We start from the raw sequence: 26,657 nt of genomic DNA on the forward strand, positions 1-26,657 counted from the left end.
GGGGTGGGCGGGGAGAAGGGTGCAACAATGAATGAATGGAATTCCAAAATCTCTGTAGATGTTCATTGACATGAAAAAGAAAGAAATTAAAATATTAAAAAAAATATGGGTTTCAGCGCTGATGAGGCTGGCCCAGGATCAGACAGGGCTTTTTTCTGTTGTACATGGTATTGCTATGGGTCAGTCAGAAGCAACTTAGGGCACCTAATAAGAGTTGTGTCTTGAGTCTGGGAATTATAAGTGGTTTGCAATCGGCTGCTCACCCAAAAGTTGACAATTTAGACTCATCAAGCAGCTCTATCAAAGAAAAACTTGGCAAGCTGCTTTTTAAAAGATTAGAGCTGACAAAATCTAGAGGCACCCATTTGACGGCAGCCAACAATAACCGTTGGGCCTTTGTTACACACAGTCAATAATAATGCTAAGTAATTTTGTAATTTGCTTGGTAGGTTTGAATGACTGCTTATTTTATAGCCAAGTGTTTTAACCTCTGCACTCCCAGGGCTCCTCTTCTTCCTCATGACAGAATAAACTTCAAACTATCTACTAACGCCTACAAGGCCCATGGAGGGATTTATTAATCTTCTTACTTTTTTGTCAGTCTCTCTTCTAACTCAGAATTTATGAACATAGACATGTGTTCTTTGTTTTAGTGTCTAGAAATTGCCCAAGTTAAGAAAAACACATGCTTGTTAAAAAAACCCCTCAGTTATTAAAAAGAAAATACCATTTATGTTTTTTGGTCATTATATCATTACCATTGACTAAATCATATTTTTAGTTCTCAATTTTCTTCATTTAACAAAGAAAAGAAAATGTCAGTTTCCCTACTTCAAAGAGGATCTGTAAAAATCAAAAGAAAAATAGAAAGAAGATGATAATGTGTCTGTAGGATCTCAGAAGAAAGGAGGCATACAAAGGTGCCATTTTTTTCTACTCTGTGGATGTAGAAATAAGATGTCAGGATCAAGGTGACAGAATTTATCCGTTGTATTTTCTCCTGTCAGTGAGACTTGCTTTGCTAAACTGAGTTATATGTGTGTTCTCCAACCTATGCTGTCAGTGTCTCATCTTTTTCTATAACCACAAGAGACCCAAACGCTCATGATCCAGACCCATTGCTTCTAGATCTACTCCCACCTGAGCACTAGTTTTCAAAGGAATGAACTTACATTCATTTCCATGACTCATAGCCATCATCTTAATGGTGTCCAAATTCAGAGTGTTAAGTCGGATGTCCACTGTGAAGTGATGGTAAGGGATGAAGTCCTCATTTCTGCAGTGGTAGCATCGGTGAGCATTTTCTTCTAGAAAGCGAGCACATTTCAAGTGCATGGCTTTCTTCTGGTCCTTCAGCCACAATTCATAGGCTGTTTTCTGCATCATAGGCTTGCAGAATCGAATGATGTGGCACTCAATCACCTCACTTTCTAGTTCTCGAAGCTCATCCTCTTGATCAAGAACTAGAGAGAACAGAAGGGGTTGTCAGCCAGGCAATGGGCAAAGTATCTTCACTTGCTTGTTACTAAATGAGCCGCGTTCAGACTCTATTCGTCCGCACCTTCATTGTTCTTCAGAGACAAGGAGCGAAAATGAACCTCAAATGAGGCTGGATGCTGATTCAGGGCCATGCGGAGCTCCTTGCCATTCCGGAAGCAATCGAAGATGTTGGATTCCACTAGGGTTGCCAAGGCTTTTATCATCATCTTCATGTTCCAACAAGGCAAGATCTCAAATAACAACTCTGTAGTGAAGGTCTGACCAATAATGGCGGCACATCTCACCAACATCTGATGGGAAAGACTCATGCTGTCCAGCTGGACCAGAGAGATTTCTGTAGGAAAATGATGCAAGAGGGAAATCCTCATTTATCTGAATAAATACTTCCTAGAAATGGGCAACTGCTAATGCTCTACCATTCTTATTTACAGAAACCAAATAAACAGACACTTCACCAAGGAAGTTATTCAGACGGCCAACAAGCACATGAAGAACTGTTCAAAATCCCTAGATCTGAGAGAGATGCAAATAAAGACAACCATGAGATATCATCTCACTCCAGTAAGACTAGCAAAATTTAACAGAACAGCAAGCAACAAATGCTGGCGAGGTTGTGGAGAGACTGGAACCCTTATTCACTGTTGGTGGGAGTGTAAAATGGTGCAACCACTGTGGGAAGCGATGTGGTGCTTTCTCAAAAAGTTGCAAATAGAGATACCATTTGACCTAGCTATTCCACTACTGGGAATATACCCTAAAGAGACTACAAATGACATCCAAGTAGATATGTGCACACCCATGTTTATTGCGGCTTTGTTTACGATAGCAAGGAGTTGGAAACAACCTAAATGCCCATCAACAAATGAATGGGTAGAGAAGCTGTGGTATATCCGCTCAATGGAATACTATGCTGCATTGAAAAACAAGGAACTCATGCAATATTATTCAAAATGGGTGACCCTGGAGGACATTATGCTGAGTGAGGTATCTCAGTCACAAAGGGACAAATGCTATATGGTGCCACTGTTGTAGAATGAGGCTGGCATCAGGGTGGGGGTAAGGCTGAGAAAAACTGGACGAAATATGTTTACGGCATTGAAGTCTATGGGGGAGAGAATAGTTTAAAAGTATTATATTTTAGGGCATTATGTTTATAGTAGGAGTACGCAATGAGGGTAGCAGAGTGGATTATATTTGGGATTGGGGGAGGTGTTGGGGGGATTCTGTACCAATGAGGGAGTTTTTCTTTTGCTTTTCAGGGAGAGGAGCAAACGGGGTGGGGGGGTGGAGAAGGGTGCAACAATGAATGAATGGAATTCCAAAATCTCTGTAGATGTTCATTGAAATGAAAAAGAAAGAATTTTTTTTTAAAGTGTTTATTTAGTACCTACTTCTCAGATAAATTTGTGCTGAAAGTACAAAATGTAAAGATGCTATAAGAGTCTGGAATGAAGGTTGCAGAATGGAGTATACCCTGGGGGGGTAGGGTGGGGGGTGGGGGGATTGTATACCAACAAAGGAATTTTCTTTTGTTTTTCAAAGAGAAGAGTGAACTGGGGGTGGGGAGGGGTGAGCGGGAAGGAAAGTGCAACAATGAATGAATGGAAATCCAAAATCTCTGTAAATGTTCATTGAAATGAATTAAAAAAAAAAAGATGCTATAGTCTACAGATACTCATGATACAATGACTAAACAAAAATGAGATCAATGCCTAGGTGTTCTGTTTGGTGTTAAATTGAGCTGAGGGCATTTGAGGAGAGAAAAGGTATTGAAAGTCAAAGCGGGGAGGAGGGACAGACCTTGTTACCTTGTTCTTACTTGGTTCTTGTCTGACTCCTTTCAGACTATACTGTTTTCTGAAACCGCTGAGAAGTTAGGTTTCTATCTACTTGCAATAAATACTTGTCAATACTCACATTATACATTATCATCTCTATGGCCATGACCAATTAAATGTCATATCTTCAACCCCATTTTCTCATCTAAGCTGCAGTATTACAGGTCATGTGGCTTCCTGGACACTTTGACTAATAATGTTTTTTATTACCTCACACATCAGGTACAGAATTTAACTTTTCCATGTTGTTGATTTTGTTATGTGTCATCGAGTTGCCTGCAACTCATGGTGACCCTATGTACATTAGCTCTGAAAGCTGCCTATCCTCCACCAAGCTCACCATATCTGACTGACCTAATTCCATAAAAAAATATAGAATGCTTAAAGAATTTGGGTGCTATCCTTGCACAGGGGCCATGCTAATCTTTTCTGTATCATCTCAATTTTAGTAAACGCTGTATAATATTTGCTAGATAGAGTGAATAAAACATAAATAACACTCTTGAAAACTGAGAATCTTGAGGTGTCTCTATGACATTCTTTTAAGCGCTACATTATTTCTAGATGGCAGGTAGGATTGATGCTAAATGCATATTAGGACATTACTTGAAAGTTATATAAAAACATAAAACAGTGCAACAATGAAATGAATGAAAACCCAAAATCTCTGTAAATGTTCATTAAAACTAATAAAATAAAAAATAAAAAAATAATAATAAAACAGTAATGATAGATTTACTAGAAAGCTACATCCCCAAAATGACAGACCTCCCCCCTGAAAGGAAATAAGAAGGGGAGGCCAAAAGGAACTTTAAAAGAGTAATAATATGTCCTTGATATAAATTCCTCACTAGCATTTCTTTCTCATAAAAGACAATGGCAGAGTAAGTCCCAGCATCATATTTTCTCCATTATTATGTCGGTATCACTTAATCAAAGGTTTAAGACATCTCATTCTTTTATGCAGTCAAATAAGCCTTTGTTCAAATTAGACCCAAGGACATGCACAGAAGAAGGTGCCTCACAACTTAAAGTAGAAAAAGTAGGCTTATGCTGAGGTCTTACATTGCCTGCTGGTTGTTGTTGATTGCTGTTGAGTCAAGCGTGACTCATAGCGACTCTATGAACAAAAGACCTAATGTCTTTCCATAACTTTAATCATTTCTCCAAGTTCGTAGAGTTTCCAGAGCTATGTGGTTTAGGAAGTAGATGACACTCCTGTTTCCAAACCTGTTTTACAACTGGGAGCTCCACCAAACACTCTCTACATTGGGAAGTCATTCTGGTATTTGATACCAGTGGTACAAGGTTCAGCATCACAGCCACCCAGGTTACTTCATACTGCACATTGACAATGATTGATGTACAAAGTGGAAGAGTGTTCCTCCAGATATAACAGCACTATTTTCAGTTAGCAGTGCGTAAATGTCGTCAAGCCAAATACGACTGAGAGTAAGTTTTACACAAAAGACCTAAACTCTGTTCTATGACTAACATAATTTCTGTACATAACTGTGTTCTGTAACTACCATCATTTCTGTACATTTATAGAGTTTAGAGTTTGTAGAGTTTCCAGAGGCATCTAGTTGAGGAAGTGGATGCCACTCCTGCTTCCCTGCATAAATTAGTCTGGAATCTCATCCAAACACTGTCCATAATGGGTAACAATTATGGTATTTGACAAGATTATGGAACAGTGTGCAGCATCACAATGCACCAAGATGTTCAGTTCAGCAAATAGACAAAAGATTGCTGTGTCATTCAAGGAATAGTCATTCGAAAATTAACACGACTCCAAAAAAGCACATGACCCCAAAAACTTCCCTTTACTTGTCCATCCGGACTGCCATGCACAAGCAGCAAAAAGCAAAATAACAGCAGTAATAACAACAACAACAATGTCCCAAACTAATTTTCTTACTATCTTTCTTCCTCCATTTTTAGACAGTCATCCTAGAGAAAACAAAAGATGAGTCTAAGTACTGAAGTATCAATACCATGTAAAATTTTCTTTACCTTTTAGTGATGCTGGAGGTGACAAATTTTTCAGTCTAACGCCACTAGCAATATTACAGACTTCTCTATCCTCATCTTCGATATTGGGAACATATTTAATTAATTCCTCTGTTGGCTTAGTGAAATTCTCTATAGGGAGATAAGAAGGCAGAAGAGTTGAGAGTCTTTACCCTGGCTCATAAGCTCTGATTTTCTACATTAGTTTAAGATGGATATCATATATGAAAATCTACACTACATGTATTGTTTAGTTAGGTCCCTTTCAAGTACTGGCAATAAGGATTGGAAGTCTTTCATAGTACATTCAATTTATAAGTATTAGATTTGGAGTCAGATCATCAGGATGTATATTATATATTAATAGTAAAATTTACTTGTATGTACATTCGTATATCCACATTCAGATAAAATCATATTTTGTGCTCTAATTGGGATGTGACTACTATCAGAGATTACCACTCATATGGCAGTTTGTTGGCCTGTGGCGTGATTCGGGAAGCTATGTTATTGACATTTCACATGACGGACAGGTTTCATCAGAACTTCCAGAATAAGACAGACCAGGAAGAAGTATTAGCTATTCATGGCTAAGAAGATAGATAGATGATAGATGATAGATAGATAGATAGATAGATAGATAGATAGATAGATAGATAGATAGACAGATAGATGAATATCTTATGAATAGCAGTAGAACATAGCCTAATAAAATGCTGAAAGATGAGTCCATCAGGTTGGAAGAAGCTCAAAATATCACTAGGGAAAAGCTTCTTCAAAATCAAACGACCTTAATTATGTGAGTGGAGGAAAACTTTCAAAAGTTTCATTTGTTGATGTAACCTGACTCAAAATGTCTCAGTAGAGTATGAATTTTGTTAAGGATTTACTTTGTGCTATTAATCTTAATTCAAGAAAACAAGGACATCCTTCCTAGCCACCCCAGATATTATCTCCTTTGCTTCAGAAACCCTGGGTTTTAGATTTTTCAGCATTATGTCCTATTAACCACAGATATACGTTCTTTGGAAGCAGGAGTGGCATCCACTTCCTAAACAATATGCCTCTAGAAACCCTTGATAAATGACGATAGTTATAAAAAGGCTTCAGGCCTTTTGTTCATAGGGTCACTATGTATGAGTCGTGTTAGATTCGATGACCATCAACAACCACCCAGTTTATCCCAGTCCAGTAAGTTCAAGCAATGCTAAGTTCTTTCAACATCTACACTGTTGGATCTATTATCTCCCTCCAAGCTTTCTGACTCCACAGGGAGCCACCTGTGGAACAGTTCACTCTTGCCACTTTGTCTGGATATTATTGTTATGAATTGTCTCGTAGCTCACAACTGACTCACTGCTGACCCTCCAGTGGATTTTCAGAAGCAATAAATTGCATGGGAGGAGAGTGCCCATCTTTCTTTTGTGAAGCAGCTCGTGGACTTGAGTCGCCTGCTTTTAGGTTGGTATTGCAGTTCTTACCACTAAGCCACCAGAGCTCTCCACTTTTCTGTGTAAGGACTTAGTGATACAGAAGAGAGGACGGGCTAGGGGAAACATTATGGTTGGACTTACTAAACAGGTTATTCCAGTTCATATTTGCCTTTTCCTCAGACACCGCTGGTTGGAAAACAAATACTCTATGATGGTCAAGGTTTTTCATCAACTCTTCACAGTAAAATGGAATCCCACAGCTCCCCTCTACGAGGTACCTGGAGTAGGGAAAGAAAAGAAAAAGACATCAGTTTTCAAGATGGAACAGTATTCAAACATTTTAAATCATTTGAAAATAATATCATTCACTATCTACAAGTTGTAGTCAACTCAATGGCCCAGAACAACAACATCTTTTTTTAATATTTATTATTACTAATTTCAATGAACATCTACAGAGATTTTGGAATTCCACTCATTCATTGTTGCCCTTTTCTCCTCACCTACTCATCCCTACTCCCACCCCTAGTTCACTCCTTTTCTTGAAAAGCAAAAGAAAAACTCCTTCATTGGTACACAATCCCCCCCTACCCCGCACATCCCCACCCCCACCCCGAGTATACTACACTCTGCAATCCTCATTCCACACCCTTATGATAATCAAAATGCCCTAAAATATATTAATTTTAAACTATTCTCTCCCTCATCAGTTTCAATGCAGTAAACATAATATATCCAGTTTTTCTCAGTCTTACCCTCACCCCAGTGTCAGCCTCATTCTACAACAGTGGCACCACGTAATATTTGTCCCTTTGTGACTGAGATATTTCACTCAGCATAATGTCCTCCAGAGTCACCCATTTTGAATAATATTGCATGAACAACATCTTTTAATTCCCTTGTGCCTCTTCGTTGAGCCAGAACCACTATAAGGCACCATAAGGTACAGGAAGTACCATAATAAAGGAGAAGAAGACATAATGCTTCATTCCATTACAAGTTGATGCTCAACCAAGTAGGAGCAGAGCCCTTCTTTCACCAAGTCATTTCATTCTTTTCATCTTTTTTCCCCACTCATTGCTCCATTTTCCTTGTTCTCTTGCTATTTTCTTCCCCATTTTACCTTTTTTCCTACTCTAAACCTCTTTTTGTTTTTTCTTCATGTTTTCTCAGTTACTACGATGAATCAGCCAAAACTAAAACAAGATAGAACAAGAGACACTGATACTGTATTGTAGGGCCATAGCAAAGGCCAGAGGAAGCTTAAACACAGAATGAAAGTACAAAGGCTGTATACTTCTGCCCATTGATAGAAATAAGAAAACTGTCAATGGATGTTGGAAAGTAGAGAAAGCTGTGACCATGCTGTGAGTCCCACCTTTCTCTAGGTAGTGATGGTGCTAGTGGGTGTTTCCCCTTAACCTCTAGGTTAGGGAGAAAGGAAGCTTGGGACTTCCAAAACTCTTCAAAGGAGACTTGGACCTTAAAAAATAAAAAAGACATGAAGTGGGTGCAGGGGAGGCTCTATGAAGACTGAAGCAAATTGTGGTAACAAATCCAAGGTTCCATTTGAGACCATGTGGGTCTTCCAACCAATGGATCAAAAAACAACTTACTTTCCTGATCCCCAATATGGTTTGTTGTTGTTATTATTTGCCATTGAGTCATCTATGACTCATAGCAACCCTATGGCCAATGGCTCTGAACCTTGCCCCATCCTGTGCTGTCTGCACTGTCTCTGGCACATTGGGGTGGGGAGGGGGTTCATACTATTTAATTTTGCTTCTCTCTTGTAATTTCCTTTCATTCTATGATGGTCTCCTTTCCTTCATGCTGTTGATTTGTGAAGAAATTGGGCTATCTCTGCCTTAAAATGTTCCATATATTAAAATGTAGCTGTGTGCTTCCTCTTGGTCTTGCATTTCCTACACATTTTCAGTGTGATTTAGAATCTTCAGTGGATCTGAGTAAATGTTTGGTGGGCACATTTCAAAGGTGAAGCTGAGTATTTCCTAATGTGCCATTCCAGGAAGCACATTATGTCTAGCTGTTACACTTTGAGTAGCTAAGAGTGATGTAGAGTGCAGGTGGGGTCAATCCGATTCCTCTGTTCCAAATGATGATTTCTATCATTCCTTCCAGATTTTTAAAATAATTATGAATTTATATGTTTTTAAAATACTTCATATGCTTAAACTCATTGCAGTCATTCTCTTTGATGTTAAAAGTTTCTCATCTTAGTCCAAGGGGAGCTGAATCCTATTAGTTTTTTTACATTTTATCAACTTACTGAAATACAGTTCACATGTCATGTTAAATGCCTTGAAGTATACAATCCAAAGGTATTTACTTTAGTCAAAGAGCTGTTTAACCATCATCACAATTAATTTTAGAATATTTTTATTAAGCCCAGAAGACTCTCATGTACATTAGTGGTCACTCTTCATTTCTTATTAATCTTTCTGCCTTCTCACTCCAGTCAGCTTCCACTCTACTTTTTGACTATTTAGATTTGCCTACTCTAGACGTTTCATATAAGTGGGACCATACTATGTGTGGTATTTGTGATTGACTTTTGTCACCTAGTGTGATGTTTTCAAGGTTCATCATATTATGGCATGCATATATACTGCATTTATTTTTATTGTCCAATAACATTCTGTTTTATGAATATACTATCAATTTTACTTGTCTATCACTAAATTGTCATTTACATTGTTTTCACCTCTTAATGATTATAGATAATGTTGCTATGAATATTTATGTGCAAGTTTTTATGTGAGAATAAGTTTTTATTTCTTTTGTGAATATACCTAGGAGTGAAATTTCTGGATAATATGGAAATGTCAGGCTTAACATTTGAAGAATTGCCACTTGCAATAGTCATAGTAAAGAATTTCAGTGAAAATAGCCAAAAACTTGAAAATCAAAAGAGGAGGGGATGCTCGGCCTTTCTCAGGCTGATAGAACTGAAGAAAAATTCAAGCCTCAAAGTTGCAAGATTGAAGGTTTCTGTGAGCAAAATAATGGAGAGTGCAAAAAAGTATCAACAGAAAATACACAGATTCACTGTACCAAAATGAATTGGTCAAGATTTTAGGATCAAGAACTGATGGTATTACAGAAAGAAATAAAAACTGCATAGCTGGTTGTTGTCACCATCATGTACCATCAATTTGCCGGTGACTCATAGCAACCCTATGTGCAATAGCTCTGAAGCTGGCCCTGTCCTGACCTAGTCTTACTATGTCCAATGCCTGTTACCCCAGTTACTCTCTCAGTCCATCACATCCAAAGTCTTCCTTCCCTGTGCTGTCCCTGTGCTTCCCTGTGATGTCCTTCTTCAAGGACTGGTCCCTCCTGAACAAGAGCCCAAAATATGTGAGATAGAGCTTCAAAATCCTTGCCCCCAAGGAGTAGCTTGCTTCCACCCTCTTCAAGACATACTTGTTTGTTCTCTTGGCGGTCCATGGTAGGTTCAGTACTCTTCTCTCCAGCACCACAACTTCAAGACATCAATTCTCATTCTATCATCCTTAGTCACCGTCCAGCTCTGTGATGGACAGCAAGTAATTGCAAAGACCATCACTGGATTAGGCACCTTGGTCTCTAGACTGGCATCGTTTCTTTTCAGCACTCTTGAGAGGTCCATGAAAGCAGTCTTTCCCAATGCAATTCGTCTTTTGGTCTCCTAACTGCTGGTGCCAAGAGTGTTGGTGTGCAGCCAAGCAAGCTGTAACTGTTAACAACTCTTCTGCATCTATCATGGTGCTGCTAATTGGTCCAGTGCTGAAAATCTTTGTCTTCTTCATGTTGAGCCTCAATTATTGTAGACTACAGTCCTTGGCTTTCTGCAGCAAACACTTCAGGTCCTCACAACCATGATGCACTCCTTTTCTGATTTTAAACCATGCAGTATTTCCTTGCTCTGTTCTGAGGACTGCATCCTGGTCTAAGTATAGATTTCACATGAGCACAATTAAGAATATGGTCAGGTATAATCCTAGCCTATATAAAGAAAAACATATCAGGACTGGAGGAAGATTCAACAACCTGTAAATAGAATAACTTTGCTTGATGAAAGCAAAGCAAACTTGTGAAGCTTACTGATGAAGATAAACAACTACAACACTAAATCATATACTTCAACATAAAAAAAGCAAAACCTCTCACATAAGTAGTCTAATAATAAATGTCATAATAAATGCAGAAAAAGTTGAGATTGTCAACATTTTTTTATTTGTTAGAAACAATGACTAATGCCCATGGAAGCAGCAGTCAAGAAATAAAAATATTTATTAAATTGGAGGAGAAATCTACTCCAAAAGAATTAATTAAAGTACTGACCCTGAAGCTGGTTTTTAGAGGGAGAGCTGCTGTACATAGGGTCACTATACATTACAGGTGACTCAATGGCACATAACAACAATAACTTACTATGAAAGGTTTGGAAGCAGGAGTGGAATCCACTTCCTAAATAATATCCCTCTGGATATTGATTTCATATGCAAGCAAGATTCTGCCGAAGATTATCCAAAAACGACTTGAACAGCACATCAGCAGAGAACTACCAGAAGTCCAGGCTGGGTTTAGAAGGGGTCGTGGAACTAGGGATATTGTAGCTAATGTTAGATGGATCTTGGCTGAAAGTGGGGAGTACCAGAGGAATGTCTATCTGTGCTTCATTGATTATGCAAAGATGTTTGACTATGTAGATCATAACAAACTGTGGTTGACTCTGAGAAGAATGGGAATCCCAGAACACTTGATTGTGCTAATGCGAAACCTATACTTGGACCAGGAGGCGGTCATCAGAACAGAGCAAAGAAACACTGCATAGTTCAAAATTGGGAAGGGCGTACACCAGGGATGTGTCCTGTATCCATACCTTTTCAACTTGTATGCAGAACAAATCATCTGGGAGGCTGGGATCTATGAGGTGAAATGTGGCATCAGGATTGGTGGAAGATCTATCAACAATCTGCGTTATTCAGATGACACAATCCTGCTTGCTGAAACTGGGGAGGACCTGAAGCATTTGCTGCAGAGGGTCAAGGACTGTAGCCTTCAATATGGATTGAGGCTCCATGTCAAGAAGACAAAGATTCTCACCACTGGACCAATTGGCAGCATCAGGATGGATGGTGAAGAGATTGAGATTGTTTACAGCTTTAGTTTGCTTGGCTCCACAATCAACACTCTTGGCACTAGCAGCCAGGAAATTAAAAGATGTATTGCGATAGGAAAGTCTGCTTTTAGGGACCTCTCTAAAGTACTGCAGAGCAACGGTGTCTCTCTGGAAACTAAGTTACGTCTGATACCATGATGCCATGGTCTTTGCAATCACTTGTTATGCATCAGAGAGTTGGACAATGACTAGGCAGTCTCCAATTTCATTTGGAATGGAAAGAGGCCCTGAATAAACAAAGCTCTCCTTAAAAAGAGAAACAAGGTAGGAGGCATCTTACTCCTTGATTTCAAATCCTAATACACTGCCGTGGTGGTCAAGACAGTGTGGTACTGGTACAATGACAGATACATAGATCAATGGAATAGAATTAAGAATACAGAAATATGACCATCTACCTATGGTCAACTGATTTTTAACAAGCAGATGAAATCAATTAAGTGGGGAAACAACAGCTTTTTTAACAAATGGTGTTGGCAAAATTGGAAAATTATTTGTAGAAAACTCAAGCAAGATCCGCACCTCACTGTACACAAAAACCAACTCAAAATGGACCAAGGACCTAGGACTAAAACCAAGGACTATAAACATCATTAGAGAAAAGTTAGGAAGAACTCTGGAAGTCCTAATCCAAGCATCCTGAAAAACCTACAATCAGGAGAGGATAAAATAGATGAATGGGATCTTCTAAGAATCAAATCACTATGCACACCCAAAAACTTCTCCAACAGGATAAAAAGGGAGGCCACAGACTGGAGAAAAAATGTTTGGTAATGACATGTCTCATGGTTGCTGTGATACTGAACACTGGTGACACCGATATGCCAAATGTGATAATGGTTATCCATGTTGGACAGTATTTGCCAGAGCTTCCTGATTAAAACAAGCCTGGAAACAGGAGTGGCATCCACTTCCAAAATGGTTTGCCTCCAGAAACTCTATGAACAGTGCTCATGCCTTTGCTTCATAGGGTCACTATGAGTCATCTACAATTTGATGGCAACTAACAACAATAACAACGAAGACATAGAGCTACATTGGCCTAGTGGACAGAAAGTTATGCTATCAAGGAGAAGGTGGGTGATTTTAATTTGCTGCCCTCAGACCACGTTCAAATGGCTTTTCTGTCAAACATTCTTCTAAGTGGTATAGCACTGGTTTGTGCATTTTTGTATGGAGGTAACTCATGGTTGCTGTGATGCTGAACACTGTGACACTGATATGCCAAATGTGATAATGGTTACTCATGGTGGGCAGTGTTTGCTGGAACATCCTGATTAAAATAAACCTGGAAGCAGGAGTGCATTCCATTTCCAAAATGGCTTGCCTCAGGAAACTCTATGAACAGTGCTCAGGCCTTTCATTCATAGCGTTGCTATGAGTCATCTACGACTTGACAGCACCTAACAACAACAACGACATGTCCAATAAGGGACTTATATCTAGAATTTATAAAATACTGGAGCACCACAACAAGATAAAGGTAAAGAACCCAACTGAAAAATGAGCACAGGATATGAACAGACACTGCACCAAAGAAGACATTCAGATGGCAAACAAACACATGAAGAAATGTTCAAAATCCCTAGCAAATCAATGTTCAAATGTTCAAGATCAAATCTAATGTTCAAAATCCATAGAGATGCAAATCAAAACAACTATGAGATATTATCTCACCCCAGTAAGAATAGCAAAATTTAACAGAGCAGCAAACATCAAATGTTGGCGAGGTCCTGGGGAAACCCTTATTCACTGTTGGTGGGAGTGTAAAATGGTGCAGCCACTATGGAAAGCCATATGGCGCTTTCTCAAAAAGTTACAAATAGAAATACCATTCGATCTAGCAATTCCACTACTGGGAATATACCATAAAGAAACTATAACTGCCACCAAAGCAGATATATGCACACACATGTTTACTGTGGCATTGTTCACAATAGCAAACAGCTGGAAACAACCTAAGTGCCCATCAGCAAATAAACGGATAGAGAAACTCTGGTATATTCATACAATGGAACACTATGCTGCATTGAAAAACAAGGAACTCATGAAATATTATACGAAATGGGTGATCCTGGAGGACATTATGCTGAGTGAAATATCTCAGTCACAAAAGGACAAATACTGCATAGTGCCACTGTTGTAAAACAGGACTGACATTGGGGTTGGAAAGAGTCTGAGAAAGATGGGATAAATGATGTGTACTGCACTGAAACTGAAAATGTAGAGAACTATTTAAAGGGAATATATGATTAGGTATTATTGTCATGACACGAGTCCAGAACGAAGGCTGCATAGTGGAGTGGACTTGGGGGGAGGGATTGCATAACAATGAAATAATTTTTCTTTTACTTTTCAAAACGAAGGCTACATAGTGGAGTGGACCTGGGGGGAGAGACTGTATAGCAATGAAAGAGTTTTTCTTTTACTTTTTAAAGAGAAGAGTGAACTGGGTGGGGGGTAGGTTGGGCAGGAAGAAAAGTGCAACAATGAATGAATGGAAATCCAGTCTCTGTAAACTTTCATTAAAATTAATTTTTAAAAAGAAATAAAAAATAATGCAGTAAAATTACAGCAATAAAATCATTCCTCTTGTTTTTTTTACACTGCATGTGAATGGATTAAGTGTGCCAGAAGAAAGGAAGAGTGGCATAATAGACAAAGAAGCATGAACCATCAATAAGAACACATCTTCAACACAGAGATAGACTAACTTTATAAATAAACCAGTTTAAAAGAAAATTTTTATTTAAAAACCAAAATTACATAGTTTCCTAAAAATGAAATAAAAAATAAAGCTATATGTCTTAAAAAAATTGAAATGGAAACATGTATCAAGCAAATAACAATTTTTTAAAAAGCATGAATTTGCAATATTAACTCCTCATAAAATAGACTTTGAGACAAAAAAAATAGCATAAGGGACAAATAATGACATTATATAATGCATACTGGTGGATTCCTCTCATCCACAGTGTAACAATTGAACAAGACAGCAAACAACAAATTCTGGTGAGAGAGTGGAGAGATTGGAACCCTCATAGACTGCTGGTGGGATATGAAATGTTTCAACCACAATGGAAAGTAGTTTGACATTACTTTAGCAAGTTGGAAATAGAAATGTATTTGACTTAGCGATCCTTTTGCTATGTATGTATCTTGAAGAAATAAGAGCCATAACACAAACAGATATCTGTACACACATGTTCACTCTAACATCATTTATAATAGCAAAGAAATGGAGAGAACCCAAAGGTTGTATCAAAACACAAATGGCTAAAGAAACTCTGATACATTCATTCAATAGAGTATTAGGCAGCATCACAATAGATGGAGAAAAGATTGAGATTGTCAATGACTTCATCTTACTTGGATCCACAAACAATGCACTTGGTACTAGCAGTCAGGAGATCAAGAGACATATTGCACTGGGAAAGTCTGTAGTCAGCTACTTCTCTATTAAAGAGCCATGATGTCATTTTGAGGGCTAAGGTTTCCCTGCGTCAGGCCATGGCTTTTTCTGTCACTTGTAATACATCTGAGAACTGGACAATGACTAAGAATGACAGAAGAAGAATTAATGCCTTTGAGTTGTGGCATTGGAGAAAAGTGCTGAATATGCCACAGACTTCCAAGAAGGTGCAGCCAGCCAGCTTGTTCCATGGAGGCAAAGATGATAGAGCTTTATTTTACATATTTTTAGTATGCTTCTAGGAGAGTTTATTCCTTGGAGAAGGTGGAGGGACAGCGAAGGAGAGGAAAACACTTAACCAGATGGACTCACAATGACTGCACCAAATGGTCTCAAGGGTGCTGGAGATGCAAGGATGGCACAGAATAGGACAGGGCTTAGATCTGTTGTTCATAGGGTCATTATGAGTTGTACTTGACCCGATGGCACCTAGCAAAACAACAACAAAAAAACAATGATAAAACATTTCTGAAACATTGCACCAGGTAGGATAAATCTAGAGGCAATGTTGCTGAGTGACATAAATAAAAGAGAATATACAGTAGGGGTTGATTAGACACTGTAATAAGTTCCATTAAAAATTAATATTATAAAACTAGTTTGAGTAAAAAAGGTAAATGCATTCACAAGTGTGTATGTGTGTGAGAGAGAGAAAGTGAAAATTGTGTGTGAGAGAAAGAGAAATTGACAGCGAGAGAGATGTTCATATGGATGGAATTTGTTTGGAGTTATTTTAGTGCTTTTTTTGTTGTCATTTTTTTTTCTTGTTGTGTACCGTTGAGTCGGATCCTACTGCCACAGGAGGAGATTAACCCTCCTTCTCCAGTGGAGCATCTGGATGCTTCGAATTGTGCACCTTTGGGATTGTAGCGTAGCTTCTTGCCACTAGGCCATCAGAGCTCCCTTGGAGTTATTTTAAACTTTCCTTCTTTAACGAACAAAGTTTTAATCTCACCAGAAAGGAAGGATGCTGATGCCAAAGTGGCATTGTAAACAGCTTAAGAATAATCAGTGTATTAAGGAGACTGCCGTCAAAACCAGTAAAGAATTGCTAAATTCAGAAAGCACTCATTAAGGGTCAACTTTAAACATCTACCATAAGGCAAACTAAATATCTGACTATCTTATTGCTAGCTCACTCAGTAAGATATTGTTTAGGGGTAGGTTGTGGTCTTTATGGTTTACAAGCTTGCCTTTCATATCACTTTAACATGATGATGCCCTTGGTCATTAATGATTAAAGCCATTATACCCACACTCAGAATATAAAAGGGAAACACAACTGATGTACCTAAACAAAGTTTTGGAGAGGTATAATGAGAATCATAACAAGGAAAAAGTAAGTAGCACTCCTTCTGCTAAAACTAGTGAGTGGCAGCAGTACTGTATTAAGCTTATCAGACATATTCTAAAAAATCTGATGAAATCTAAACCTGGGGAATGGATGTAGATGTCAAAAATTCCAGAATAAAATGGGTTACTTACGAGTCCAGTTCTTTGCGGATGCCATTCACATTGAGGTCAAGACAGATCTTGTTGAGGATGTCAGTAGGCTGCATTGCACCCAGGGTGACATAGGTGGTGTTTCTATTCTTTAGGATAGCATTGGCTGCTACACAGGGTCTGATGAAGGGTGACAGGGACATGATGATGAAGATGGGTACAGTTCGGATCAGCTTCTCTAAAAAGGTCCAGGAGGCTGAATCCACAAACTGGGCCTCATCAATGATGAAAATAACCCTTTCCTCTTTTGCTGTCTGAACAAGATAGAGAGGGAAAAAATAAAGCACTATGAGACTTTAATGTGTGTATTTGTATGAACCTGGGAATATGGCAAACAGTTTGTGATCTGATGGCAGGCGTAAAAGTTGACAGTTTGAAGGAACAGCTCCATGGAAGAAACACCTTTTACACTGCTTTTGGGGATAATCACAGGGTCGCAGAGTTTGATGGGTTGAGGGAGATGGAAGTGAAAGAAATGGTAAGATCAAATATCCCAGTCACAAAAGGACAAATATTACATGATGCCACTGTTGTAGAATGGGACTGTCCTTGGGGTTGGGGAGAGACTGAGTAAGATGGGTTCAATAATGTATACTGCACTGAAACAGAGGAGGGAGAAAACTGTTTAAAAGAGATATATAACTAGGTATTTCTGTCATCACAGGAGACTAGAGCGAGGGCTACATGGTGGAGGGGACCTGGGGGAGGGTTTGTAAAACAATGAAAGAATCTTTTCTTTTACTTTTCCATAATTTCTGGACTCATGTACTTATAACTTGTTAGTCAAATTTGTGTCTTCTAGGTTGCAACACCCCCATGATACATCTTCAAGGATATGAACATGTGCGGCCAAGCCCAATCAATAAGAGTGCATCTAAATTCCAAAATCAATCTCCATAATAGTCTATGTGTTTCCTACTGCCAAAGGGGTCCTTTAGAGTAGTGAGAGAAGATCTTCACCCTGAAACCCACAGCGTCCCTTTTCAGCAGGAAGTAGCTAAGAGAATACGCCATCCCCTTTTCCTTATGACTCAGGGTGAAGTCTCTCTCAAGGAGGAGTGATAGGGAATGGCAAAGGACACACTGACAAAGAAGATTAATCAGAACTGGCTTTGACAAGCACTGTGGCATTTGGACAAGAACAAACTGGGAGGAGGGTAGAGAGAATAGTGCAACAATGAATGAATGGAAACCCAAAATCTCTGTAAATGTTTATGAAAATTAATAAAATATAGAAAAAAAAATTTAACTAACAAAAAAAAAAAAAGAAAGAAATGGTAAGATCCAGTGTGGAAAATCAATGTATACAAGCTTTGTAATTAAACCAGTATGAAATTAGAAAAAATGAAATAAACAAATTACAGTCAACAAAACCTAAAAAAATCCTACACGCTATGAAGAGATGCTACTCTATAATTCATGTGAGTTGGGAGCTATGCTGCAATATCAGAAGCACGCAGTTAAAGGCCACCAGCTGCTCCACTGGAGAAGGATGGGCAATCTCCTCTTGTGTGATTAACTGCCTCTGAAAAACTGCTGAGGGTCAGCTACGAATTGGTTCCAACTCAATGGTACACAACAACACCAATAAGGGCATGCATGTGTGTTCATTGAGTTGTTTATGGGGTTTTCTTTTTGGTAGTGTAGCTTATGAAGTTTTTTAATTGGTTTGTTTGCAATCATTCACCTAGATGTATTGTATTATTAATATATTAATTATTATTAAAGAATCTCACCACTGGACCAAGTGGCAGCATCAGGATGGATGGTGAAGAGATTGAGATTGTACACAGATTTAGTTTGCTTGGCTCCACAGTCAACACTCTTGGCACCAGTACCCAGGAAATTAAAAGGCGCATTGCCATGGGAAAATCTGCTGTTAGGGACTTCTCCAAAGTACTGAAGAGCAATGGTGTCTCTCTGGAGACTAAGGTGCACTTGATACAGGCCATGGTCTTCACAATCACTTGTTATGCGTCAGACAGTTGGACAATGACCAAGGAGGATAGAAGGAGAATTGATGCCTTTGAGCTGTGGTGCTGGAGAAGAGTATTGAGGGTACCATGGACTATTATGAAAACAAACAGATTTGTCCTGGAAGGGTTAAACGGGGTGGCTCCTTGGAGGCAAGGATTCTGAGGCTCCGTCTAACATATTTTGGACATGTTGTGAGGAGAGACCGTCCTTGGAGAAGGACATCATACTTGGGAGGGTGGAGGGACAGCGCAGGAGGGGAAGGCCCTCTATGAGGTGGATTGATTCAGTGACTGGGATAATCGGGATGGGAGTGTCAGAGACGGTGCGATCGGCACAGGACAGAGCAGAGTTTAGGGCCGTTGTACATAGGGTCGCTATGAGTCACAAGCGACTCGGCGGCACATAACAACAACAACAACAACAACATGCCTATTATCATCCCATTTCTTTAATTCCTTATGGAATCTTTCCTATTTCTTCACATCATCCCTCTCCACTCATTAATCTCTGCTACCTAGTGAGTCCACCCACCCGCTTCACCTTCTTCTGGTCCTTTTCTCTCATTCTCCCTCTCCTTTTGAACATTTATACATATCCTGTTCAGTTATGCTTGTATTTTCAGAATAGTGGTCTTATGCAGTATTTGTCCTCATGTTGTTATGTGCCATCAAGTTGCCTGTGACTCATAGTGACCCTATGTATAAAAGCTTTGTGAAGCCTGCCTGTCCTGAGCTAGTCTCACTGACTCCAAAACACACCTACCCCCATTGCCTTAGTCACTGTATCAATCCATCTTATCTGGAGTCTTCCTCTCCTGCTCTGTTCCTCCACCTGTAAGAGCATGATGCCCTTCTCAAAAAAAATTGGTCTCGCTTGACCACATGCCCAAAGTAGTAAGATGGAGCTTCAAAATCCCAGCCTCCAAGGAGAAACTTGGTTTCACCTTCTCCATGACAGACCTGTTTTCTTCATGCTCCATGATATATTCAAGACTCTTCTCCAGCTCCACAACGCAAAGGCATCAATTCTCATTCTATCATCCTTAATAATTATCCAGTTATCTGATGCATAGCATGTAATTGCGAAGACTATGGACTGGATAAGGCACATCTTAGTCTCTAGATGGACACCGTTGATTCTCAGTACTCTGGAAAGGTCCCTGACAGCAGATTTACCTAATACAATTCATCTTTTGATTTCCTGACTGCTGGTGGCAAGAGTGTTGATTGTGGGGCGAAACAAGCTGTAAATGTTAACAACTTCAGTCCCTTCTCCATACATCATGGTGGTGCCAACTGGCCCAGTGGTGAGAATTTTTGTCTTCTTGATGTTGAATTTCAATCCATATTGAAGACTACAGTCTTTGACTTTCTGAAGCAAGCACTTCAGGTCCTTTTTCATTTTGAGCAAGCAAGGTTGAGTCATCTGCATAATTAAGTTGTTGATGAGTCTTCCTCCAGTCTTGATGCCACATTCCTCCTCATAAAGTCTGGCCTCCCAGATGGTCTGTTCTGCATATAGATTGAAAAGGCATGGAGACAGGACACATCCCTGACACACTCCCTTTCTGATTTTGAACCATACAGTGTTTCCCTGATCTGTTCTGAGGACTGCTTCCTAGTCCAAGTATAGGTTTCGCATAAGCACATTCAAGTGTTCTGGGATTCTCATTCTCCTCTAGGTTAACCACAATTTGTTGGGATCTACACAGTAAAATGCCTTTGCATAGTCAATGAAACACAAATATCCCTCTGGAACTTTTTGCTTTCTGCCAACCAATTCTTTTTGCTACTGTGACTCTGTATACTCCTTCCACCTTCTTTTAATACTCCTGGATCATTCAGCATTCTACCCAAAGCATCACTAAGTATTGCAACTCAAGGCTTGAATTTGTTCTTTAGTTCCTTCAGCTGAAGAAATGACAAGTGAGTATGGCCCTTTTGATTTTCAGACTCCAGTTCTTTGCACATTTTGTTATGATACTTTACTTTGTCTTCCCTTGCTGCCCTTTCAAATCTTTAGCTCCTTAACTTCTTGATTACTTCCCTTTGCTTTGGCTTCTCAGCGCTCTAGTGCAATATTCAGTCTCTTCTGATATTCATTTTGGTCTTTTCTTCTTCCATCTTCAATATGGCCTTTTTCATTCTTACTGTATAACACTCTTGATATCCCCTCAAGCTCATCTAGTCTTCATTCATTAGTGTTCAAGGCTTCAAACCTGTTCCTGAGTTAGTTTTTAAATTCAGGTGGGAAAGACCCAAGGACAAAATTTTATTTCTGTGTATTTGATTTTACCTTCTTTAGCTTTACTTTGAACTTGCATATGAGTAGTTGATGGTCTATTCCACAATCAGCACCTGGCCTAGTTTACACTGCTGATAATGAACTTCTCCAACAATTCCTTCCAAAGATGCAATCAGTCTGATTCCTGTGCATACCATCAGGCGATATTCATGTGTATAACCTGTGTTTATGTTTCTAATAAAAGGTATTCACTATGAATAAATCATTCATTGTGCAGAATTCTATCATTCTATCTCCAGCCTAATTTCTGTCACCAACTCCATGTTTTCTGACTAATGATCCTCTTTCTGGTTCCCAATTTTTGCGCTCCTGTCACCCATTATTATTAATGTATCTTGGTTGTATGTTTGATAGATTTCTGATTTCAAATGTTGGTAGAAAGATCTATTTCCTCCTCTTTGGCTCTGATTGTTGGTGCATATTGACTACATCTGTGGCAAGAGTTGATGAAAAGTTCAGTATTTCTTATTAGTCAAAACAAACCTAGGATTTGCTTGTGGAACAGATCGTCAATTATTCATGTGTAAGTTTGAATTGAAGATGGAAAAAATAAAAACAAATTCATGGAATCAAAAGACAACCTTGAGTCTATTCCAACTTGAACAAACATTTCAAGAATAGATTTAATGCCTTGAACACTAATGACTAAAGACCAGATGACTTGTGGGATCACATCAAGTGCATCATCCATGAAGAAAGCAAAATCTCTTACAAAGACATGAAAGAAAGAAAAGATCAAATTAGATGTCAAAAGAGATTGCAACTTGCACCAAAACCACGTTGTTATTATTGTTGTGTACCACTGAGTGGGAACCAACCCAGAGCTGACCCTTCAGCTGGTATTCAGCAGCAGTAAATCACATGGGAGATTGTTTATCTTTCTCCTATGGACTAACTGGTGGATTTGAACCATGTGCCTTTGCATTTTAAGTACAATTCCTTACCACTAAGCCACTGGAGCTCCCTACATTAAAACATAAAGAGAACAAAAGAAAGTAGTGATGAAGTAAGAGAGATGAATCAACAATTTCAAGGAGCAGTTCATGAAAACAAAATAAAGACAAGTTGTAAAGAAAAAGAAAATTAGTAATCCAGAATAAATGCTTCAGAATAGACTCTGAAACTTTCTCTAAAACACAAAGAGGTAAAAGCAAAATGAGAAAAGTTGAAGTGAGAGAGATGAACAGACAGCTTCAAGGAACATCTCAAAAAGAGATCAAGATAAAGTTGTATAGGAAAAGAAAATGAGAAAACATTGAAGTTTGTATAAGTAAACTTACTGACATTGAGAAGAAACCTATACCTAAGCCAAGAAACCGTTCTCCAAACAAAACTAAGGAACACCAGATGGTTTAAAATCAAGAAAGGTGTGTATATCATTTCTTCTTACCTATTCAATCTGTATGCTGAGCAAATCATTTGAGAAGCTGGACTCTATGAAGAAGAATGTGGCATTAAGATCAGAGAAAGATTCATCAATAACCTTTGCTATGAGATGGCACAATCTTGTTTGCTGAAAGTCAAGAGGACCTGATATGCCATAAAGAAACCAGAACTGCTACCCAAACAGATATATGTACATCCATGTTTATTGTGTTATTCACAATAGCAAAGAGATGGAAGCAACCCAAGTGCCCATCAACAAATGAATGGATAGGAAAAGGATAGTATATTCACAAAATGGAAAACAATGAAAAAGAAGAAACCCATAAAATACTATACAACATGGGTGACCCTGGAGGACATTATGCTGAGTGAAATATCTCAGTCACAAAAGGACAAATATTGCTTAGAGCAATGTCTTGACAGATGGAGAAAAGGTTGAAATTGTCAATGATTTTATCTTATTGTATCCAAAATCAACACCCTTTGTACGAGCAGTTAGGCTATCAGAAGAGGCATTCTATTAAACAAGTCTGAAGTAAGGGACCTTTCCAAATTACTAAGGAGCAATGATACCAGTTTTAAGACCAAGATGTGCCTGATTTAGGCCATGGTATTCTCAGTCATTTGCTATACATTTAAGAAGTGGACAATGAATAAAGATGACAGGAGAATTATTGATGCCTTTGAGCCACAGTATTGTAGAAGAGTGCAAAGTATCCCATGGACTAATGGGATAAAGAACAAACAGAAATATCTTGGAGAAAGTGGAGTCAGTGTGCTTCTTATAGACAAGGATGGGCTTTGTCTTATAGACTTCAGACATTTTGTTAGGAGGGACTATTTCTTAGAAAGGGACATCATGCTTGGAAAGGTGGAAGGTCAGCCAAAGAGAGGAAGACTCCCAACCAGATGGATTGACACAGTAACTTCAGCAATGGGTTCAAATATTTCAGAGAAGATGAGGGTGGCACAGGACGGAACAAGCTGCAGATCTATTATTCATGCAGTTGCTATGGGTCAGACTTGATTTGATGGCACTTAACAACATCAACAACTAAATCCCTTTATGGAGAGTGAAAACAGCACACATGCAAAGGGTTAAGGTTATTATTTGTTGTGGATTTGTTTGCTTTGTTTTTTTTTTTTTTTTAAAAACCAAACCTAGAACTAGAACCAACTTATATCTGATAATCCAGTGAATTTTCAGAGGCAGTAAAATACTTGGGAGGACATGTCCATCTTTCTCCCATGCAACAGCTGATGGATACAAACTAAGTGCCTTTTAGTTGGCAATGCAACTCCTTACCAGTAGGCCACCAGAGCTCCACTAAGGGGGTTAGGTAAAAGGAAAAGTCAGAAAGAAGCTAAATAAACATAACCTGATAGACCTACTAAAAGAAGTTAAAGTGGCTGACTCTAAATACTGAGAATTGAAGGTTGGACTAATTTCAGGGAGAAGTCAACTTCCCAAAAGGGATAATGAGGTCTCGTTTTAAGTGTATCTAAATTCTGAACAAATTTTTAGGGTGATATTTGGGAGGATGGATAAAAATGAAGTTCTTTTGGATACAATTTTGCATAAAGTATGCTTCAAGAATTATTGCCAAAGGGATTTGAGCTTCTCAGGCCCCCTAGCTTTGTAAAGAGATGCCTAGTTTTCTCATTCCAACCTTCATTTCTTTACTATAGATGCTCTTACTTGTTCCAAAATCTTCATAAATAGTGCTTCCAGTTGCTTTTGCTTTTTCAAGATGTTCATCTTGGAAGCCTCCCGTGAAATGGGAAACTGTAAAAAAAGAATTCTCATTATTCACTATGGGAGGCTGTATGGCGATTTCTCAAAAAGTGGCAAATAGAAATACCAATTGACCCACAATTCCACTACTGGGAATATACCTCAAAGAGACCATAACTGCCACTCAAGCAGATTTATGCACACCTATGTTTATTGCAGCTTTGTTCACAATAGCAAAGAGCTGGAAACAACCCAGGTGCCATCAACAAACAAATGGATAGAGAAGCTCTGGTATATTAACACACGGAATACTATGCAGCATTGAAAAACAAGGAACTCATGAAATATTATGCAACATGAATGACCCTGGAGGACATTATGCTGAGTGAAAGATCTGAGTCACAAAAGGACAAATATTCCATAGGGGCACTGTTGTAAAATGGGGTTGAGGGAAGACAGAGAAGCAGGGGAGGAATAATATATACTGCACTGAAACAGATGAGGTAGATGTGAATGGGTATTGTTGTCATGACAGGAGTCCAGAATGAAGGCTGCACAGTGGAGTGGACTTGGGGGGAGGGATTGCATAACAATGAAAGAGTTTTTCTTTTACTTTTCAAGGAGAAGAGTGAATTGCGGGGAGGGGGTGGGCAGTGGGAAAAGTGCAACAGTGAATGACTGGAAACCCTAAGTCTCTGTAAACTTTCATTAAAATAAAAAAAAATTATCAGAGTACTGAATACGGGACTATAGTAAATGTAATTACTACTGTGTGACTTTGAACAATCACTTTACTGTATGTATTGTTTCTGTGTACTGTAGATTCAGAACTAACCCATAGCTGACCCTCCAGAGGATTTTCAGAGGCAGTAAATTGCACAGGATTTGATTGGCCATCTTTCTCCCACAGAGCAGCTGATGGTGGATTTGAACTACATATCTTTACATTGGCAGAGCAGTTTCTTGCCATTAAGCCACCAGAGGTTCCTTACATATGTTGTATAATCTACAACATTGCTTCCAGCTCTGATACTTTGTCATTAAATTTAATCTGAGCAGGAAAGAATGGACCACATTTTATATTTCCAATGGCTGTCAGCTGGGGGAACAATGTGACTTTGTGCCTTGAATTAGATTAGTAATGATGGAAAGTGAGGAGAAATTGAATCTGTTATGGCCAATGAGCTTTCCTTGAGTGTAGTATTTCAAGATAACTCCAATACTTACAAATAATGTGGGCCTGTACTCCAGGATGCCTAGGGAACCATTTGAAAAAAAGAAAAGATAACAAAGACCAAAGAGATGCTAAGTTGTAAAGCATCAGGCAGAAATTGTGCTATTTCCATTGCTATTTCTTGTAGAAGTATAGTACTGGCTATAGTTACCTGGACATGGAAAATGTCATTGAGAAGACAGTGGAACTTTTCATCCAGCAGTTTGCTGACTTTATTCTGAAGATTGGATTGTCGTTCTTTATAATGTTTACAAGTGTCCAGACCTAGCACATTAGCCATGAGTATCTGAATGGTATAAAATTTTTGATGATAACTTATCTTAGTCAAAGCAATAGCAATGGTCCTGTTTATAAGAAAGTTAAGAGTAAGATTAGAGTTTATATGTCTTTCAAATTGGAAATATATACTTAAAAGAGAGATAAGTTGTATATTTACGTATATTTATATATAATATATATTTTAAGTATGTTTCATGTTATATAGATTAGCTATTTATTGATATACTTGAGATATAGAATTTATATATATTTTAGACTTTTATATAATTTGAAAATAATAAATGTTTAAAGAAAACTTCAGCTTTTATATTCCATTGTCATGACTAAGATTACCCATGCCTGAGGTATATATATCGATATAGATATAGATATAGTTATTGTTGTTGTGTACTGTCTAACTGGGACAGACTCATAGCTGATCTTCCAATGAGTTTTCAGAGTCAGTAAACTGCACAGGAGAAAACTACCCATCTTTCTCCCATGATATATATATCTTACTCATAGCTGACATTCTAACATATTGTCAGATGCTGTAAACTGCATAGGAGAAGATTGTGCTTCTTTCTCCTGAAAGATTTGAACTATAAACCTTTGGGTTGGTAGTGTAGCTCCTTACTACTAGGCCACCAGATTCCTAGATCGATAGACAGATAGATAGATAGATAGATAGATAGATAGATAGATAGATAGATAGATAGATAGATATCTAAAAGATACATGAATCTTATATATAGTGGTCAAATATATGAGATAAATATAATTAGATAGATTTTATTTATATACATATATGTTGTT

At 38.4% G+C, this 26,657-nt stretch overlaps 1 protein-coding gene across 1 annotated transcript in view; it reads right to left on the minus strand.

Moving 5' to 3' along the window:
- Positions 1–26,657, minus strand: part of ADCY10 (adenylate cyclase 10 (soluble)) — a 135,111-nt gene that overhangs the window by 56,735 nt on the left and 51,719 nt on the right. The window contains 7 exon segments of the mRNA XM_006887398.1: positions 1,173–1,463; positions 1,547–1,834; positions 5,355–5,483; positions 6,926–7,062; positions 16,930–17,201; positions 24,314–24,400; positions 25,735–25,927. Coding sequence (XP_006887460.1) covers positions 1,173–1,463; positions 1,547–1,834; positions 5,355–5,483; positions 6,926–7,062; positions 16,930–17,201; positions 24,314–24,400; positions 25,735–25,927 — 1,397 coding nt within the window.

Source organism: Elephantulus edwardii, unplaced genomic scaffold, assembly GCF_000299155.1.
Source record: "Elephantulus edwardii isolate Elephantulus edwardi_28Jun2011 unplaced genomic scaffold, EleEdw1.0 scaffold00057, whole genome shotgun sequence".
Lineage (NCBI taxonomy): Eukaryota > Metazoa > Chordata > Mammalia > Macroscelidea > Macroscelididae > Elephantulus > Elephantulus edwardii.